Source organism: Leptonychotes weddellii, chromosome 14 (assembly GCF_054177405.1).
Source record: "Leptonychotes weddellii isolate Sample4059 chromosome 14, ASM5417740v2, whole genome shotgun sequence".
NCBI lineage: Eukaryota > Metazoa > Chordata > Mammalia > Carnivora > Phocidae > Leptonychotes > Leptonychotes weddellii.
The window spans coordinates 5,167,459-5,188,470 of NC_138382.1; the positions used below are offsets into that span (position 1 = coordinate 5,167,459).

A 21,012-nucleotide genomic window follows, 5' to 3' on the forward strand; every position below is an offset into this window, starting at 1 on the left:
GAGGGGAGGTGAGTGGGGGGAAGGGGTAACTGGGTGATGGGCATTAAGGAGGGCACTTGAAGTAATGAGCACTGGGTGTTGTATGCAACTGATGAATCACTAAATTCTACCCCTGAAATTAATAATACAGTATACGTTAATTAAATTGAATTTAAATCTAGAAGTTTTTTTAAAGCAATTAAAAACCTGATCACAAAATGCAACAAACATAGAATACCACAGATCCATCATAAAGATATAAGGTTTTTACATGAATATGTGTTACCAGCATATTCTTCCTGGGATCGTGAAATCCTATCAATTTTTCTTTGTCGTGTGTGTGTGTGTGTGTTCTCCAGTATCTAGAGATTATAATTACAATTTCAAATAAAAAAATATTCAGATAGCTGGTAACAACTCACCAATCACCCAGGGAAGTCAAAAGAAAACAAGAAATTGGTAGAAAGTGATACAGTCTGATTACCTACCAATATAAGATCTTCGATCCAATGCTAAGACTTAAGAGACAACACCAGAGGTCCATGTGTTTTCCTAATCCTTACCAGGATCTCAAGAGAGTACAAGTTTATACTAAGCTTAGAATTCCAGTCCTCTGCAATAAGGAATGGAAAAGTCCATGTAAACTTCATACATTATTTTACAAATCTAAAGTGATACTTTGGGAATTTTAATACTTTTCATAGAACTTAGTTTAAACATCATCAGTTTTCTTTCTTTTGTGAACAATTTTCTGTGCTTCCATCACAATACATAGATGGATGTACAAGGTACTACAGAAATCAATCTAATTGTTGTGCTTTTACTGCTTGAACATGAAACAGAAATAAATGGGGTAATTTGGAAAAATAATAGGTTATACAGTAAGTGTTAAACCAAGACTATCTCTAGCTAATGAGTTTACAGGTCAATTTTATTTTTTTATTTTTTTTTAAGATTTTATTTCTTTGACCATAAGAGAGAGAGCACGCACAAGCAGGGGGAGGGGCAGAGGGAGAAGGAGAAGCAGGCTCCTCGCTGAGCAGAGAGCCCAATGCAGGGCTTGCTCCCAGGACCTTGAGATCATGACCTAAGGCAAAGGGAGATGCTTAACTGAGACACCCAGGTGCCCCCAATTTTATTTAACTATATTTTCAATAATAACCATAACATAATTTAGAAATGAAAATGACATTAAAAACTACAAATATTTAAGTAAGCATAAAAATAGTTGTAGAGGAGGGAAGAAGAAGAGGTAAATTCAAATTTTAAAACAAGCAAGAGTAGAATACTGAGAGCACAAAGAGAAAGGGGATGTGGTGAGGGGGGTGCAGAGGGTGAAAGTGTTGAGAAAGCAAATTTTTTGCAAACTGTTGGGGAAAGGGGTGGAGCTGGGACCTTTGACTCAAGACCTGAGTGTTAAGCCAAGTGCTATAAAAGCTCCCTGGAGCCAGGAAGGGAGAGTATTCTGAAACCCAGGATAGGGACACAGAGGAAGGCAGTAGGCGACAGCAGCTGCAGTCCCTAGAGAAAGGCTGGAGAAACCAAGTCCAGGATGCTGGGCCTGTTTTGATCTCACCTGCTCGGAGTCTGGCTGCTGCTGAGCCAACTCTTTAGAGAAAGCACAGCCTAATGGGTAAGCAATGAAAAGGTGAAGTTATTTGCCATCGAATTCCTAGATATCATGACCATTATGTGTGAGAAACACCGTAAGAGGTTCTCCAACATCCAGGAAGAGCTGCTGTGAATGAGAGCGCCTGGGCTGCTGGTCTGCACCTCCTGCTGGTTGCTGCCCACCAGTGTTAACAGCAGCCTGCAGGGCCTGGCTCAAGACCTCACTGGCTGCCGGTGCTCAGCCCCACCCTGCACAGGCAGATGGAAGGAGCCCTCTACCAAAACAGTGTCAGGGGAGTCTACAGTATCACCGTGCAAGCTTTAGCACAGTCCTAGGATTAGTCAGAGGCAACAGAACCTTGATAATACTGTACTAAGTCACACTGCCCAACTATAAGTAAGCTGTTTAGATATTAGGACACTAGTTGATTCTGTTGCAAGTTTAATTATCTTGAGGCAACAGTTAACTTTTGGCCTATACAAAATTTTATAATTTTCCTGATTCACCTTGACATGAATGTTTTTTCATACCTCCCACCTGTCTTTTTAAACGTAACAGAAAATCTTGTCACCTTCCATCAGCCAACATGCAGGAACCTTAAAAATGATGTCACAAAACATTCCTCATTTGCCATCAGAGCTGAAGACAACACTGACAAGCAGTCATCTTTGAGGGAGGTACTACTTTCCCAACAAAAGGAAAAGGAAGTTATCAATATAATTATGTTGTTTAAAAAAAAGGGGGGTTGTAACAAAATAATTTTTCTGAAAATAGGCACACTATAGAGTAATTGTTAATTTTTTCACCTATTTTCATGTATATTCTCCATGATGCATTTATCAATGTCCAAATCAACCATGACTGGTTACTAGAACGTGAGAAATCATTATTAGTGTTTACATTCTTCGTTTGTTTGTAACAGTACATAGTCTCCCTACAATATGCTTTCTCTCAAAAATCAACCCTTTTAAAATGTTAAAGAATCTCTTTTTTTAAATTAATGCTATCATTGCACCAATTGCATTTTAACCTTATTAACTTCATAGTGATTATAAAAAGCTTAATTATTTAACAACATAACTCATTTTATACACACCTAACACCAGGTACATACAAAGGAATAAAAAGTTTTAATTGATCTTGCCAATGTAGACCATGTTAACATTAAACCACAAACCTTGCAGTTTTCTACTTGAGCCCAAGGGGCTTTTTTGTCTTGTTGAAATCATGTTTGAAAAGAGTCAGGTTCACTACCAAATACATTTGGATTTGGGGGCCAAATAAACTCAATTATTTTTCAAGTTAGAGTACTTCCATGCTTCTAAGAGATTCAAGTAAGTATTTTTAAGTGACATAAATGTATAGTCATGTAGATAACTGAAGAAGAAAATGTTTTATCTTAGAAAAGAGCTAGATTGGTAAAGGAACACATTTAGGCTCACCATTTTAGAATTTACAGAACATTTATGTACACAAAATAACCTGTGAAATGATATGAACATTTGTCAAAATGATAAACCAGCATGGTATCATCTTAGTATTTAGTCAGAATTACACGAGATGAAGACACCAATCCCTATATCCCAAATCCCGAGGCATGGCTAATCACAACCAAGCCTCTGAGGGTCATCATGTCCTCCCAAGGCCACCTTAAAGAGCTTTTTCTCATTGAGGAAGCAGAGACCGATAGATCGTAACTCTTCAGGGAGAAAGTCAACATTTTTCACTTTCATCATGGAACCGTTCTTCCCGATTTTACCACTTCCATTCATCTTATTTGTACCCCAGCACACTGCTCATTGTCAGTTCCAGAACTCCATTTGCTTCAAGGTCGCCTCCCCCCACCCACTAGTTCTCATGTCACACTGAACTGATGACACTGAGGTCTTTCACCACCATCCAATAACTCAGTTACTCTCATCTTCCATACACACCACTTCTCCTAGCCTACATTTTCCTCCATTATAGATGGAAAAGTGCCCCCCAAACATAACCCCTCTACTTGCTTGTGTGAGATATAAACCATACCTTCCTTATTCCTAAAAGAATGTGTGTCTATGTGTAACAGGTATGAATTTGCAAGCAGTTTTTGCTGTGCAAGACATACCCAGCTTCTTTAGTTTTTGCTTTGATTTGTTTTGAAGTACGCTCCACACCCAACATGGGGCTTGAACTCACGACCCTGAGTTCAAGAGTCACCCAGCCGGGAGCCCCTCTTCTTTATTTTTAACAAATCGATATGAATCCAGTTCTGTCACTGGGTTGGGAATCTAGCATCAGACACTATTCTAACGGAGCTCCTCCATTATGCTGTGTTTGAAATCCAGGGTGTTAGCACCAAACCATCCCGTCCCCATAGTTTTCAAAGGCTCCCCACCATGATACGTACCACCCCAGCCTGAATGGTCCCCTCAATTCAGGTGCTTGCCTCCCTCACTAGAGGTCAGCAGAACTTTGTTTCCAGTCTTCCTCTCCGCATAAGGAATGTTGTCCGTTCTCACAGGGCTCCCCTGATGGAGCTCTGGCTAGAACTCACGGCACACCACAGTTTGGACAGTAGCTGTGTTTTAAGGAAGGTGATGACATTGTGCTAATCAAATCACGTTGACCTTTGAAAAACTCCGAGCCCAGCTCACTGAACGGCGCTCCGGGGTGCCACCGGGCAGCAGGGCAACGCTGGGGAAACCGACCACGGAGACGAAGACCTGGAAGCGCACGGCAGAGAGGAGCAGGAGACCGCTCGGAGCCCACACGGACCCCACCCGGACGCGCGCCGGGCTCGGGCACCCCCGCCCCCGCGGCGATCACGCCTCCCCCCCAGCGGCCCCCGACTGCCCCCTGGTGGCCGCTAGTGCGTCCTCCCGAGCCAACGCACCAAGCAGATCTCCTCCCCAATGGTCAAGCCACCCGTCCCCACGGCGCTGCACTTCCCCGTCCCTTCCCTCCTGGTTTAGCAAAATACTGGGATTCTTAGAGGCAAACCCCGCGGGGTCCCTGTCACAAGCTAGTTACAGACAGTCCTGTCTGCTCTATCGCCGACGGTAGCAGGTCAGCATCCCAGCTGCTGCCCCCGGTCTCGAGGTCGAGGCTCAGGGCCGTTTCTCCCCGAGCAGCGGGCGGGGACCTCCAGCGCGCTCGGACTCCGACTGAGAAGCGCACGTTTCAGCGCCTTCCAGCGCGTCCAGGCTCCAGCACGTCCGATGCCGGCGGCGCGCGGGGCCCCGAGCTACCCTGGGAAGCAAACACGGGCCCGGCCGTGCCTGCAGGGCGCGTGGGGACTTGAGGGAAGAGGTAATCAAACAAGCACACGAGTAAACGTGAACAAACCTCCCGCGATGTACACCTGGAGGGAAACGAGAGGAGGTGTGTCTGAGGAAGCGACGCCCCGTTACCAGCCAGGCAAACGGGCGGGAAATGCACTCCGCTGGGAGGCGCAACACCTTTTCTGATTTTACCGGTTAACGGGGCCCCACGTGTCAACGGATGCTCCTCTTTAGAGGGGAGGGCAAAGAAAACGAATCAAGGATTTTAAGAACTAGAGCCCGCTACCTACCATGCTCCGAGGACCCGGGGGAGCGCAAGAAGCCCGCTCGCGGCGGCCTCGCGCCTCGCGCCCCGCGCCCCGCGCCTCGCGCCTCGCGCCCCGCGCCCCGGCGTTCTCGCGAGGTCCGCACGCGCTGGCAGGACCGCCAGGCGCGGGCAAGGGCGCGGGCGCGGGAACGAGCGCAGGTGCCGGGAGGAGCGGGACCCGCGGCAGTTAGACCGCACTGCGGTCCTGGCGGCGGGGGCCCAGGGATGCCGCGGCTCCTCTGTGTGTGTCTGCTGTGTCTGGGGCTCCTGTTAGTTCGGTTCTCCCGTGAGCTGAGCGAAATCAGCAGAGCTAGGAGGCTGTGCGGCACGCACCTCCTGAAGGAAATAATAAAACTCTGTGGCAATGTCAACTGGAGCTACTTCGAGGAGGAAACCCCCAAGCCACCGCTGTTTCCCCAGGAAGAGGAGATTGAAACCTTCATCCCCGACCGGTCGGAAAGCTCCCAAACCACTTTCCCGGCTTGGGCGAGAGGCCAAATGAACCCAGGTAAAAATATAAACGGAAGGCATGTTTGCTCATCCTTGAACTCTTCTGCTCATCTGCACTGCCAGGTGCTGAGCTTCCCCAGGAGATGGAATTTGTGCCTAGTACATAGATAAAGAAAAATTTTTATAACCCAGTATATCGCGGATATGCAAAACCTCAATGAAGCTTTTTTTTTAAAACTTAGAGGAAATTAGTGTACACCTATAAATCTATACATTTATGTAAGAATGCTGCTGCTTCTTCCTTAGCTTTCCCTTTCTGGAGTACACTTGTCACCTGGCAAGGTGTCACCCCACTTCGTCCTTCAGAGCTTCTAAGGTTTCATTTTCCCTGTTAAGTCATCACTGACCCTTTCATAGCTACTCACTCCATTCTCCATCTACCACAGTATCTGACACATAGATCTCTTTGACCATCATCAGGACCAGCCCCCTTTTTTGGTGTGTTTCTCCTCTGCTCATACACATGGTCCGTTCTCCCATCAGATTTCACTTAAAAGTTCATGTACTTAACATTCCACTTGAAAGATAAAATTTTTGAGCATTTCAGGACTGTGACAGTAGAGCATGCAAGGTCCTCCTCAGCACTGGGTCTGGGTGACTGTGCACAGATCTCTCCCTTAAGGTCAGTCCTGTATACCAGACCATGTTACAGGGATTGTTTCATGCATGTTTTTATCTGAAATGCCTAGCAGAGGGCCTAGCACACAGTAGGTGCTTAATGTATATTGAATGTATACTTAATGCTTTTAAGCAGTCTTTAGGAAGAATATTCCTGTTTCAGATTCATTGCTGTCTTCTAACTATCTATTTACATTTTAGTACCAACATGGTTTGTCATTTTAAAAGAAAATGCACTTTATCTATAGGCTGTCCATAGCATAGTATCATTGAAATTATTGCATTTTAAAGTCATTCAATTAATTTAATTTGATTTGGACAAATTTTGCAAAAGGCAAGATTTCTGAAATGAAGGAAAGGAGTGGCCAGTCATCCCCAAAAACCATCCTGATGTAGATGACTGAAACAAACCAAAACTGCCTCCCACATTATAGGCACTCATTAACTTATTGAATGAATGAATGAATCAATGAATTAATGGAACTTATTCCATTCTTCCTATTGCTGCTAAGGGGGTGAAAACTTTGAAAGACAACAGAAACCTTCAGACTGATTCTTGATCATTTTCGCCCTACATATAAACTCACTTTATTTTGCTCTTATAATGGAAGAAGTGTCTCTCCCCAGTCTTCCACTTGTACTTTAATTCAGTGATTCTCACACTTTAATGTGCATGTGATTCACCTAGGGAATACCGTTAATGGGCAGGTTCTGGTTCAGTGGGTGGGGCCCTGAGCATCTACATTTTTGCAAGCCCCCAGAGATACCTGATGCTGCTCTCGCTACCTATACCGCAGTCAAAATTTTACATTCAGACATCCAAACTTGAGTTTGTTATTTAAAAAGAGCTTGGAAACCCTTTTCTCAACAAAGACTGCTCTGGAGACTATTAATTTTTTTAAGAGCCAACTTTAAAACTCAGAGCTATGCTTGCTTCAGTAGCACATACACTAGAGCTGAGCAATGACCCTTTTGTTTTAGGTGTTATTCACACTTCCCTGGAGAAATAAGTGTCATTAGTTCAACGAGGAGGGAGCTGCAGTGAAACAAGATTTGTAGGAAATAAAAATGTATCTTACAGCATCTTAGAATTGTCATACCAATGAAACATGTTACTGTGGCAACTATATAAATACTGTTTTCTAAGGTGGAAATGTCATGTGACCATAAAGCCATAGTTGTTTTACAATGTGTGGAAGAATGAAAAATGGATTTAAGTTATCAATATGTATTTGTGGTAAATTTTTAAAAATTATTGACCTAGAGGTGCCTGGGTGGCTCAGTCGGTTAAGCATCTGCCTTTGGCTCAGGTCATGATCTCGGGGTCCTGGGATCGAGCCCCGCATCCACGGCTCCCTGCTCAGCGGGGAGTCTGCTTCTCCCTCTGCCTGCCCCTCCCCCTACTTGTGCTCTCTCCTCTCTCTCTCTCTCCAATAAATAAAAGCTTTAAAAAAATTAAATTCATAAAAAAATTATAGACCTGTAAGGAAAGATGACATTCAATATATCCTGTTAATTTTCAATGAATAATTAGAAGTTGTAGAGAAGAGGTATGTGTTCTCAATATAGAATATGTAATTATGCCATTTCTTTTTCATTTGAATGTTGCTGAAAAGTTAACTTTTATTAGATTGTACTAGCAGGATACATTTCTATGTTAGATCAAGTCAGTTATCAACAATTTTAATCTTATGATCTATTTGAGTCTGACATAGGAAAAGATAATTTAGTGCACTGATATTTAAAAATGATTTTTTTCAGAACTACTCATATATAACTGGAATCTGAAATTGTATGCTTCTTGATAGTGGATCCTTGAGGGTATGGGCCATGTCTCCAAGACCTACCCCATCATATTTCTAATTTCTGGCTGATATGGTGCTGCCTAGGTCTTAGTGCCAGGCGAAATCATTAACGCTTCATCACCAACTTTTCATAATCCATATCCCCTATTGCAGTTGGATGGGTCATATTTCCCTATACATCTATTCTTGTTTTTTGAATAGCATTTTCACAAATGCGCTGTACAGGATCTCTTTCTTTATATATTAACTCAGCAAAATTTGAATGCCTAGCATGTGCTGGGTATTTTTCTTGGTGCTTGGGATATAAGAGTGAAGAATTTTACTCAGGTATCAGTGAAGACTCCTGCCCTCGTGAAGCTTACAGAATAGTGAAGCTAGACAGTAATCATAAGTACATTACACAGTGTGTTAGAAGATGATTAGCCTTGGGACACTTGGGTGGCTCAGTTAGTTAAGCATCTGCCTTTGGCTCAGGTCATGATCTCAGGGTCCTGGGATCGAGCCCCGTGCGTCGGGCTCCCTGCTCAGTGGGGAGTCTGCTTTTCCCTCTCCCCTTCTACCCCTCCTCCCGCTTGTGCTCTCTTCTCACTCTCTCTCTCTCAAATAAATAAAACTTAAAAAAAAAAAGATGATTAGTCTTCACATCTCCTTTCTCCACTCCTGTTCTCCTCCCATAGACAACCATTCCAAAGTGTTTATTATGTTTATATTTGTATATGTTTTTTGCAAATTGTGCATTGTTTCCTGTGCAAGTATTTAAAAAATATACATAAATGGTATTTTTAAAGATTTATTTATTCATTTTTTTAGAGAGAAAGAGCGAGAGAGCACACATGAGTGGGGGGCGGGGCAGAGGGAGAGGAAAAGGGAGAGAGAGAATCTGGAGCAGACTCCCCACTGAGTGTGGAGGCTATGAACCACTTAATCTGACGACGCTGAGGTCATGACCTGAGCGGAAATCAAGAGTTGGACGCCCAACCAACTGAGCCACCAAGGCGTCCCTAAAATACATGTAAATGGTATTTAAGGTCTATCTTTTATTGTTGCTTTGTGAACATTGCTTCCGACTGCTCCATAATATTCATATACATTCCCCCACATTTTACTTATCCTCTCAGCAATGGACACCTAACTTGCATAGCTTCCAACTCCCGGCCACTAACGCCACAGTGGAAATCATTGTATGTGCTCCAGTAAGGACCCGTGTGGACGTTTCTCAGGGGTCTGTACCTGGGGTAAAATCGTTATGTAATGAAACATATGTATGCTTTGCTTGGGGTGTGTCAGGTTGCCCTGCAGAACGGCTACCCCCGTTCATCACGGCGCCACCAGCACACGCAGATTCCTGTGTCCTCATATCCTTGCCAACAATTAGCATTACACAGTTTTTAACTTTTTTCAGTGTGATAGAATGAAATGGCATCTTATTTTTGTTTTAACTTGCTCTGGATGTGAGCAAGTTAAAACCTTTTGCAGGTTTTTTTTCTGAAAGTTTTCTGTTTATAATTTTTTAATTGGAATTGTCATTTTTCAGTTGATTTGTAAGAGTTATTGTACCATATACAATAGTTGCTGGCTTTAGATACTGCAAGTATATTCTCCCATTCGGTCATCTATTGGTGTTTGACAGAAAACCTTAATTTTTACATAACTAGGTTTATGTAAGTGTTTTGCCTAATTGTTCCTACTTTTGAAATTTTATTTTAGAGGTCCTTTTCTTCCCTCTGTTAACTTTATAGATTTACTTTTCACATTAGGTTCTTAATTCTTCTGGAGACCACTTTGGTCTGTTCTGGCTAGGATTACTATCTTAGTTTTTTCAATAAGTCTTACTTTTCTCTACAAAAGGAGCTAGTTTTCTAAACACCATCTACTGAACAATAATTTTTTTCCATTTTTTTTAAGGTTTTATTTATTTGACAGAGAGAAAGACAGTGAGAGAGGGAACACAAGCAGGGGGAGTGGGAGAGGGAGAAGCAGGCTTCCCGCGGAGCAGGGAGCCCGATGCGGGGCTCGATCCCAGGACCCCGGGATCATGACCTGAGCCGAAGGCAGACGCTTAACATCTGAGCCACCTGGGCGCCCCATCCATATTTTTTATTGTTTGTGGGTTAAGCATCTGTCTTCAGCTCGGGTCATGATCTCAGGGTCCTGGGATCGAGCCCCATGTCGGGCTCCCAGCTCAGCAGGGAGCCTTCTTCTCCCTCTCCCTCTGCCACTCCCCCTGGTTGTGCTCTCTCGCTCTCTGTCAAATAAATAAATAAAATCTTAAAAAAAACAAAAAACAAAAAAACGATGATGACACAAATGGAAAGATATGCTCATGGATTAGAATTAATATCATTAAAATGTCCATACTACCCAAAGCAACCTACAGATTCAATGCAATTCCTATCAAAATATCAACAACATTTTTCACAGAACTAGAACAAATAATACTAAAATCTGTGTGGAACCACACACACACACACACACACACACACACACAAAACCCCAAAAACAAAACAAAACAAAAACGAATAGCCAAAGCAAACTTGAGAAAGAAGAATAAAGTGGAGGTATTACAATTCCAGATTTCAAGATATACTACAAAACTATAGTAATCAAAACAGTCTGATACTGGCACAAAAATAGACACATAGATCAATAGAACAGGCTAGAAAACCCAGAAGTAAACCCACACTTACATGGTTAATCTATGACAAAGGAGGCAAGAATATGCTATGGGTAGAAGATAGTCTCTTAAGTCTCAAAAATTGTGCTGAGAAAACTGAACAGCCACATGCAAAAGAATGAAACTGGACCACTTTCTTACTCCATACACAAAAATAAATTCAAAATGGATTAAAGACCTAAATGTGAGACCTGAAACCTTAAAACTCCTAGAACAGAGCATGGGCAGTAATTTCCTTCATATCAGCCATAGCAACATTTTTCTAGATGTCTCCTAAGGCAAGAGAAACAAAAGCAAAAATGAACTATTGGGATGTCACTAAAATAAAAGGCTTTTGCACAACAAAGGAAACCATCAATAAAGCAAAAAGGCAACCTACTGAATGGGAGAAGATGTTTGCAAATAATATATCTAATAAGGGGTTAATATTTAAAATATATAAAGAACTTAACATAACTCAACACCAAAAAACAAAATCCAATTTAAAAATGGCCAGAAGACTGAATAGATATTTTCCCAAGGAAGACATACAGATGACAAACAGACACATTAGAAGATGCTCAACATCACTAATCATCAGGGAAATGCAAATCAAAACCACAATAGGATATCACCTCACACCTATCAGAATAGCTAAAATGAAAAATACAAGAAATAAGAAGTATTGGCGAGGATGTGGAGAAAAAGGAACTCTTATGCACTGTTGGTGGGAATGTAAATTATTGCAGCCACTGTGGAAAACTGTATGGAGGTTCCTAAAAAAATTAAAAATAGAATTACCATATGATCCAGTAATTCCCCTTCTGGGTCTTTACTCAAAGAAAACAAAAACACTAATTCAAAAAGATATATGCACTCCTGTGTTTATTGCAGCATTATTTACAATAGCCAAGAAATGGAAGCAACTTGTGTCCATTGATAGATGAAGAAGAGGTGGTACACACACACACACACACACACACACACACACACCACACACACACACACCACACACACACAGGGATATTATGCAACCATAAAAAAGGATGACATCTTGCCATTTGTGACAACATGGATAGACCTGGAGAGTATTATGTTAAGTGAGATAAGTCATACTGAGAAAGAAAAATACCAAATTATTCCACTTGTATGTAGAATCTAAAAAACAAAACAAATGAAAAAACAAACAAAAAGAATCAGACCTACAAATGCAGAGAACCCTGATGGTTGCAAGAGGAAAGGGAGGTGGAGTGGATGACAAAATCGGTGAAGGGGAGTAGGAGATACAGGCTTCCAGTTATGTAATGACTAAGTCATGGGAATAAAAAGTAGAGCATAGGGAATAGAGTCAATGGTAATGTAATAGCATCATACGGTGACATATGATAGCTGTACTTGTGGTGAGCACGGCATAATGAAAAAAGTAAAAATCATCTAGAATTTTAATTGAGGTCCATGCATTCAATTGAGATGCATTATATAGATTAATCTGAAGAGGATTTTTATCTTTTTAATATAAAGTAATCACAACTAAAAGCATGGAATATTTTCATATTCTATTATTTGAATTTTAAAGTTTTCTCAGTGGAGACATTCTGTATTGTTGGTTAAGTTAATACTTAATACTTTGCTTTTGTTGGGATGCCTGGGTGGCTCAGTCAGTTGATCATCTGCCTTCAGCTTGGGTGATGATCTCAGGGTCCTGGGATCGAGTCCCGCATCTGGCTCCCTGCTCAGCAGGGAACCTGTTTCTCCCTCTGCCTGCCATTCCCCCTGCTTGTGCTCACTCACTCTCTTTCTATCTTACAAATAAATAAATAAAATCTTTTTTTTTTTTTAAAGATTTTATTTATTTATTTGACAGAGAGAGAGAGCGGCAGGCAGAGGGAGAGTGAGAAGCAGGCTCCCCACGGAGCAGGGAGCCCGATGCGGGGCTCGATCCCAGGACCCCGGGATCATGACCCGAGCCGAAGGCAGACGCCTAACTGAGCCACTCAGGCGCCCCAATAAATAAAATCTTTTAAAGATTTTTTTTTTATTTATTTATTTGAGAGAGAGAGAATGAGAGAGACAGCACATGAGAGGGGGGAGGGTCAGAGGGAGGAGCAGACTCCCTGCAGAGCAGGGAGCCCGATGCGGGACTCGATCCCGGGACTCCAGGATCATGACCTGAGCCAAAGGCAGTCGCTCAACCAACTAAGCCACCCAGGCGCCCAATAAAATCTTTTAAAAAAGACTTTGTTTTTGTTGCTATTGTAAATACTTGCTAATTATATTTTTGTTAGTGACTTTGTTTAGAGAAATGCAATTGATTTTTACAGGTTGATCTTTATCCAGTAATTATGCCAAATGATCTTAATGGTTTAATAGTTTGTTTCTACAGATTTTTCTATCCTTTGCAAATGATAGCTTTGTCACTTCCTTTCTAAACCTTACACCAGTCGTCGTCGTCTCCTGCTCCTCCTCTTTCTTTCTTCTTTCTTCTTTCTTCTTCTAGCATTGGCCAGGTCCTCTAGTGCTGGTAAGTAGTAGTGATAGTGGGATATCTTGTCATGTTCCCAATTTTAAAGGGGAATGCATTTAAATATCTCCATTAGGTGTAATATTTGTAAGTTTTTGCTATATAATCTCCACCAAGATAAGGGAGCTTGATATTTTTTTAATCATTATAAGTAGGGCTGAACTTTATTAAGGACTTTTAGAGGGAATTCTTTTGCATAATAATATATTTCTCTTTTATTAATTCACCAGATACTTATTGGGTACCTGCTAAGTGCCAGGCACTGCTGTAAACCCTTGGGATTTATCAGTGAACAAAGCAGACAAAGATGTCTGGCCTCATGGAGTTTGCATAGGAAATGAACATAATAAATAAATATTTGAAGGTAATAGGGTTATAGAAAAATAAAGAGTGAAACATGGTAAGGGAGATCAAGAGTTATGGGGGGGCTGGAGGATGGGGTATAGGATTAAATAGTGTAGTTAAGGTAGGCCTCATTGAAAAGATGAGGCTTGAGAATGGAGGAGATGAAGGAATCAGCCAAGCAGATATCTGGGGAAAGAGTGTTTAGGCAAAGGAATGAGCAGAGCAAATACACTTCTGCCCTGTTTGCACAGGGAACAGCAAGGAGGCTAGTGTGGCTGGAGCAGAGAGAGAAGTAACAGGCCAGCCTAGTGAAGTTGTTTAGACCACTGTAAGGATCTTGGCTTTACTCTGAGTGAAGGCAGGGGAGTGACATTAATTGACATTTTAAAGGGATCGCTCTGGCTACCACATTGAGGACAGGCTGTGGGGAGGCAAGAGCAGAAGCAGAGGCTTTCTCTGGGGGTGTGGTAGTAGAAGTGATAGCAGCTGGATGAGGTGGGAGCAGTGGAGGTAGTGGAAATTGTTTTATTCCAGATATATTTGGGCAGATTTTATGTGAAATATGAGAAAAAAGAGAACTCAAAAATGATGCCAATATTTTTTTTTAAATGTGATCCCAAAGTTTTTGCTTCAAACATCTGGAAGGATAGGTTTCTATCAAATGAGGTAGGAAAGGCCTCAGGTGGAAGAGGTCTGAAGACAATATTGGCAGTTCAGTGTGGGGCATGTGGACTTTGACAAGTTCAGATGGAGTTTTGAACATGTTGAGTTTGAGACACTGAAGTGGAGACGATGAGTAGGAAGTAGGATATATGAATCTGGGTTATGGAAATAATCTCACTTGAAGATAGGAATTTAGGAGTCGTGGGTGTATAGATGATTCTCGGAGCCATAAGACTGGATGAGGCCACCAAGAGAAGGTACACAGAGAAGAGCGCCAAGGACTGAGCCCTGGGAGACATCAACATCAAACAGCTGGTGGAAGTATTTGCAAAAAGGAGATAGAAAAGGAGCAAATAGTCAGGTGGGAAGAATGTGGACTCCTGGAAACGAAGTTAATAAAGTGTATCAAGAAGGAATGTTTTTGATGAGTCAGATGAGATGAGAACTGGTTGTTGAATTTAGTAATATAGAGATCATTCATGACCTTGAAAAGAGAAGTTTTGGTGCAATGATGGAACAAAGGCCTGATTAGAAAGGGTTTAAGGCAGAATGAGAGAAGAGGAATTAATCAGTAATGGAAAACTATCAAGGAGTTTTGCTACAGAGGGGAGAAAACGATAACTGGCAAGGTAAGCAGGGCCAAGAGAAGTGGTTTTGGCTTTTTTTAAGTGGGAGAAATTTTTTTTTTTTTTTGCTTTTAGGAGCGAAGAGTTGATGATGAAGGGTATAGAGGAATTGCTGGAGTGATACCCTGGAGTTAGGCAAGAGGAGATGAGATCTGGTCCCTAAATGGAGGAACTGGCTTTAGAGTGGAAGTTCCCCTATGTAAATAGGAAGGCAGAATGTATGGGTACAGATGTTAAAAGATGAGTTAAAAAAATGGTGAAGGGACCAAATGCAAGTTCTCTTATGATTGCTTTCATTTTCTTACAAAGTAGAAAGCAAACCCAATTGAGAGTGAATATGGGAATCTAGTCATGTGGCAAATTGCACTGATAGATTTGGGGATCTTGGCCTATCTTTGCATTTTTGGAATAAACACTTCAATATATTTGTAAAATATGTTTGTAGATTCAGTTAACTATTAGGACTTCCAAATAAACATTTATAAGTAAATGGGCTCACATGGTTTTTTTTTTTTTAAATCACATTGTTCTTATCTAGTTTTGGAATAAAAAATATACTAGGTTCATAAAATATGCTGAGCAGCTTTTGCTCTTTTCCTCTTTTCCTGGAACAACTTGTATATGATTAGAACTTACTGTTCTTGAAAAGCAGATGGAACCTACATATAAAATCATCTATGTCTGTCTTTTTAAATTTTCTGTCAATTAAGTCATCTTGTATTTTTCTAAGGATTCATCCATTTCATTTTGATTTTTAAATATGTAACACTCATAATATTCATCTATTTTAAATACTCAGTTATATCTGTTCTTTTTTTGTCATTCATTTTTATCTCTTCTTTCTTGATTAGTCTGGCTAGGGTTGTATCTATTTTATTAATCCTTTTAAAGAACCACGTTTTGGGTTTCTGAACATTTGTAGTGTTTTGGTTCTGTATTTCACTGATTTCTTCCCTTCTTACTAATTTGGGTCCTCTCTGTTGTTCTTTTTCAAATTCATAGATCTGAATAGTCATGTTTAACCTTTCCTGTTTTCTGGTGAGTAGAGCTTGTTTCTCTTTAAATTACCTCCCCAATTTGACATACAGTTTCTTTTCTTTTTGTTTTTTTTTAAGATTTTATTTATTTGACAGAGAGAGACACAGCGAGAGAGGGAACACAAGCAAGGGGAGTGGGAGAGGGAGAGGGAGAAGTAGACTTCCCGCCGAGCAGGGACCCGATTCGGACTCGATCCCAGGACCCTGGGACCATGACCCGAGCTGAAGGCAGATGCTTAACGACTGAGCCACCTAGGTGCCCCGACATACAGTTTCATTAACTAGTCTTTAGCTGCCTTCATTCATGAAAAAGTTTCCTTCTTATTGTCTTTTTTTACCCTTTGAGTCACAGAACATGGCACATCCCAACAGGAAGCACTTTCTTCAATTTGCCTGGACAACCTAATTTCCTTTTTCCCTCAGTGTACTCTGTTAATTATGACACACCTTAATTCATCACATATTTATCTGTCTTAGATGACTTAGTATTCAATATCTTTAATGTCTACCCTAAAGTTTTAATGTTCCACAATTCAGCTTAAGCATTTTAAATACAAAGTTAGTAAATAGTGTTCTAAAAGGACTCTAACTACAAGGTACAGGGATTCACCTAAATAACTTTGAGAAAAAATGGTGGGGGAGATAGTTATTTTAGAAACAAGATCTAGGTGGCGCCTGGGTGGCTCAGTCGTTAAGCGTTAAGCGTCTGCCTTCGGCTCAGGATCCTGGAATTGAGCCCCGCATCAGGCTCCCTGCTCGGCAGGGAAGCCTGCCTCTCCCTCTCGCACTCCCCCTGCTTGTGTTCCCTCTCTCGCTATGTCTCTCTCTGTCAAATAAATAAAATCTTAAAAAAAAAAGAAAGAAAGAAAGAAAGAAAGAAACAAGATCTAGGAAAGGACTTGGAAAGTCTCTGGAAAGCTTGAGGAATCACATCAGCTTTAAAAACCACCTTCTCTCTTTTTTTCTCTCTCTCTGAATCTTTTCTCCTTCAGTATTTATGTTTCTTTATGACTTTAGCTTGTCATGACAAGCTTCATAGTACCCTTTCAGTTTTATTTCTCACTACTTGTTAGTTTTAACTTCAGAGAGAGGACATTGATTGGGCCAACTCATGTTTTCACATGGCATGGATTGCTGGCCACCATGGTAGACTGATTTCTTTGAGGTCACGTACAGTGTTCAACTGTGGCTCTAGGGTGGAGTCCTGTGGTTCAGAGCAGGGCTGCCTAAGGGCTGGCTCTACAGCAGGGCTTATAGGCAAATGTATTCTTCTGGAAGGGACAGTAGATAGGCAAGGGCAATGATGGAAATCCAAAAAGCCTCCAAGTAATTACCTTCTGAATTTAATTTCTTTCCAGTAATACTGAATGAGTTCAGAGCAGTATAATAGCAGTCACTTCACTGAGCGTATCACTTCTTCATCTGTTCATATTTCAACGATGAACAAAATGGTTATAAAAAGTCCATAAAAAGGGGGCGCCTGGGTGGCTCAGTTGGTTGAGCGACTGCCTTCGGCTCGGGTCATGATCCTGGAGTCCCGGGATCGAGTCCCACATCGGGCTCCCTGCTCAGTAGGGAGTCTGCTTCTCCCTCTGACCCTCCCCCCTCTCATGTACTCTCTCTCATTCTCGCTCTCTCAAATAAATAAATCTTTAAAAAAAAAAAAAGTCCATAAAAAGACGAATACAGTAGTCCCCCCTTATCTACAGGGGATATACTCCAAGACCCCCAGTGGATACCTGAAACCAGGGATAGTACCAAACCTTACATAAACTGTTTTTTCCTACACATGCATACTTACAATAAAGTTTAATTTATAAATAAGGCACAGTAAGATATTACCAATAATAATAAAATATAACAATTATAACAATATACTGTAATAAAAGTTATGTGAATGTGGTCCCTGTCTCTCAAAATATGTTATATGTCCTCACCCTTCTTGTGGCGATGTGAAATAATAAAATGCCTGTGTGCTGAGATGAAGTGAGGTTAATAACAGGCATTGTGACATAGCATTAGGCTACTACTGATCTTTTGATGCTCTGTCAGAAGGGGGATCATCTGCTTCCAGACCAGAGTTGACTGCAGGTAACTGAGACCAGGAAAAGAGAAACTGCAGATAAGAGGGGACTACTGTGACCCAAGTAAAAGATGGGCAAAGGATTTGAATAGACATTTCTACAAAGAGGATATACAATAAGCTCACGAAAAGATGCTCAACATCATTTGTCAGTAGGTAAACGCAAATCAAAACCACAGTGGGATATCGCCTCCCATCCACTGGGATGGCCATAATCAAAAATGGAAAACGCAAGTGTTGATGAGGGTGTGGAGCAACTCAAATCCTAATATATCAGTGGTGGGACTGTAAAGTGATGTAGTCACTGTGGAAAAGCTTGGTGGTTTCTCAGAAAGTTAAACAAATTTACCTTAAGATCCAGCAGTTCTACTACTAGATATATACCCAAGAAAATTACAGACATATGTTCACACAACAACTTGTATGTGAATATTCACAGCAGCACTATTCATAATAGCCAAAAGGTGGAAACAACCCAAATGTCCATCAACTGATAAATGGATCAACAAAATGTGATCTATCCATACAATGGAAAACTATTCAGTCATAAAAGAAATAAAATGCTGATACATGCTACAACATGGATAAGTGAAAGAAATCAGACCTAAATGGCCACATGTGTGTGGTATGATTTCATTTTCAAAATAGGCAAATCCTTAGAAATGAAAAGTAGATCAGTGGTTGCCCAGGGCTGGAAGAAGAGGGAAACAGGAATGACTGTTCATGGGTATGGGGCTTCTCTTGGGGGTGATACAAATATTCTGGAATTAGATAGTGGTGATGGTTGCATAACCTTGTGAATATACTAAAAAACACTGAATTGTATGCTTTAAAATACTGAATTTTGGGCGCCTGGGTGGCTCAGTTGGTTAAGCCACTGCCTTCGGCTCAGGTCATGGTCCTGGAGTCCCGGGATCGAGTCCCGCATCGGGCTCCCTGCTCGGCAGGGAGTCTGCTTCTCCCTCTGATCCTCCTCCCTCTCATGCTCTCTGTCTCTCATTCTCTGTCTCGCAAATAAATAAAATCTAAAAAATAAATAAATAAAATAAAATACTGAATTTTATGACATGTGAATGGTATCTCAATAAAAAATGTCTTTGCATAAAAAATGTGCAAAGATTTCTAAGCTTTTTTATAGGAAAACACTACTTACAACTATTTTAGTTAAAATATATATATTGCTTTTGAAACCCATTTTATTATTTAAAATGTGATTACTTGTTTTTTTAATAATTAGCAGAATTTAGAGGCCCCTGGATCGCTCAGTCGGTTGAGCTTCCAACTTGTGAGATCAAGCCCTGCATCAGGCTCCGTGCTCAGCACAGAGTCTGCTTGAGATTCTCTCCCTCTCCTTCTGCCCCTCCCCAAGCTGGTGTGCTCACTGTCTCAAAAAAATAAATAAATAAATCTTAAAAAAATAATTAGTCGAATTTAGTATTCTAGTATTATGATTAAATTTTCATCTAAAGGAAGATTTTAATAAAGTAGGATTTTTTTCTTGTTTCTCAACAGTCTCTACTTCTGCCTCTGAGGAAGAAGCGATAAACAGTTTGAAGATGTCGTCACTGCCTGAGTATAGATATACAAGGGCCAGCTTGCCACCTAACAAGACAAGAGAATTTCCCTCATCACAAGATAACAATCAGTATATTCATGAAATTTCAGAATTTCAGAAGAAAAATACAAACAAAATTAAAACCTTAAGCAATGTGTTTTGGGGGAATCATCCCCAAAGAAAACGCAGAGGATACTCAGAAAAGTGTTGTCTTAAAGGATGTACAATAGAAGAACTCAGTATTGCATGTTTTCCATATATTGAATACAAAAACTTACATAAACAAGTACCATCATTTGTGACTGAGATATACTAACCATCATAGGAATTATACTAACTTAATAAAAGCTTAATGTATTTATTTTACTTTATTTTTGGTAATTGTCCTTGTGGGTTCTTTGCTGTGAACACCATCTAAAAGTATTTGCAGGTATTTCGCAATACCTTATGATAGTAATAGGAATCTTAGTATTTTCTTTGGTAACCCCAATTTTTCCTATATTTTTATATTTGAAGAAGATGTTACTGGAGGTGGCATGATCCATGTAGACATCTAAGAATTACCTGCTGATGCTTGTCATTATGTTAGAAACTCTCTCCGGCTTCATCTAAATGGATTATGGTGTGTTCTGCGTTCCACTGTATGGCATACAGACTGACGCCCCGTGACTATTAGGCTCACTCCAGGGAGGTTCACTCCAGTATGCCAATAAGTCTGTCCCACCATCTCAAAAAGAACAAACCAGCTACCACTCCTAGGAGGAGCTCTTATACTGTAATTGTAGGGACTCTTTTAATTCCTTGAGTTTTATTACAGTAACTGGTCAGAAATCTTTCCACAGTCTTACTAGGACTTAAAGAGAGTTCAGTGAATGTCTCTAAGTCACAAACTCTCCAACATACTCTGAAGGTGCCGACGTAATGTGATACTGTTTTGGCTTGGTCAGAATAGAGTGCTGACCTCGCCAGCAGTGTCCACAGCACCTGGGAACTTGTTAGAAATGCAGTTCTCAAGTCCCACCCCAGACCTACTGAATCAGAAACTCTGGGTGTGGGGCTCAGCAATCTGCGTTGTTACAGGCCCTGCAGCTCATAGTGAAGTCAGTTAAAGATCGAGAACCACTGGTAACAGTCCTATGGAATACTGTCGAAATCTTACCATTGATGTGCTTGCGTATTTCAACTCAATATGATGTTATAACACTAAGTTCGTAGTGTATTTTTCCACTTTATGTCCACATGTGAAATATTTTTAATGGTACAAATTAGAGAAAAACTTATTCCAAAGAATTCAAAGTGGAATCCTTACTTTCCACTGTTAATTAGGAGGTAAGCATCATTTGAAATCCTTCTCTAGTGTCTTTCTCAAATATGTACTGTAATGTTCTTTACAGTTAAAACTTTTATTCCTATTTGGCATTGTTGTTTCTTAGGA

At 40.8% G+C, this 21,012-nt stretch overlaps 1 protein-coding gene across 1 annotated transcript; it reads left to right on the plus strand.

Annotated features, from left to right (window-relative positions):
• Nucleotides 1-5,386: 5,386 nt before the first annotated feature.
• On the plus strand, nucleotides 5,387-20,085 carry INSL6 (insulin like 6). The gene is made up of 2 exons (XM_006737261.3): nucleotides 5,387-5,669; nucleotides 19,535-20,085. Exons 1-2 carry the CDS (start codon nucleotides 5,387-5,389, stop codon nucleotides 19,891-19,893), a joined length of 642 nt encoding a protein of 213 aa, XP_006737324.1. The 3' UTR covers nucleotides 19,894-20,085.
• The last annotated feature ends 927 nt before the right edge of the window (nucleotides 20,086-21,012 follow it).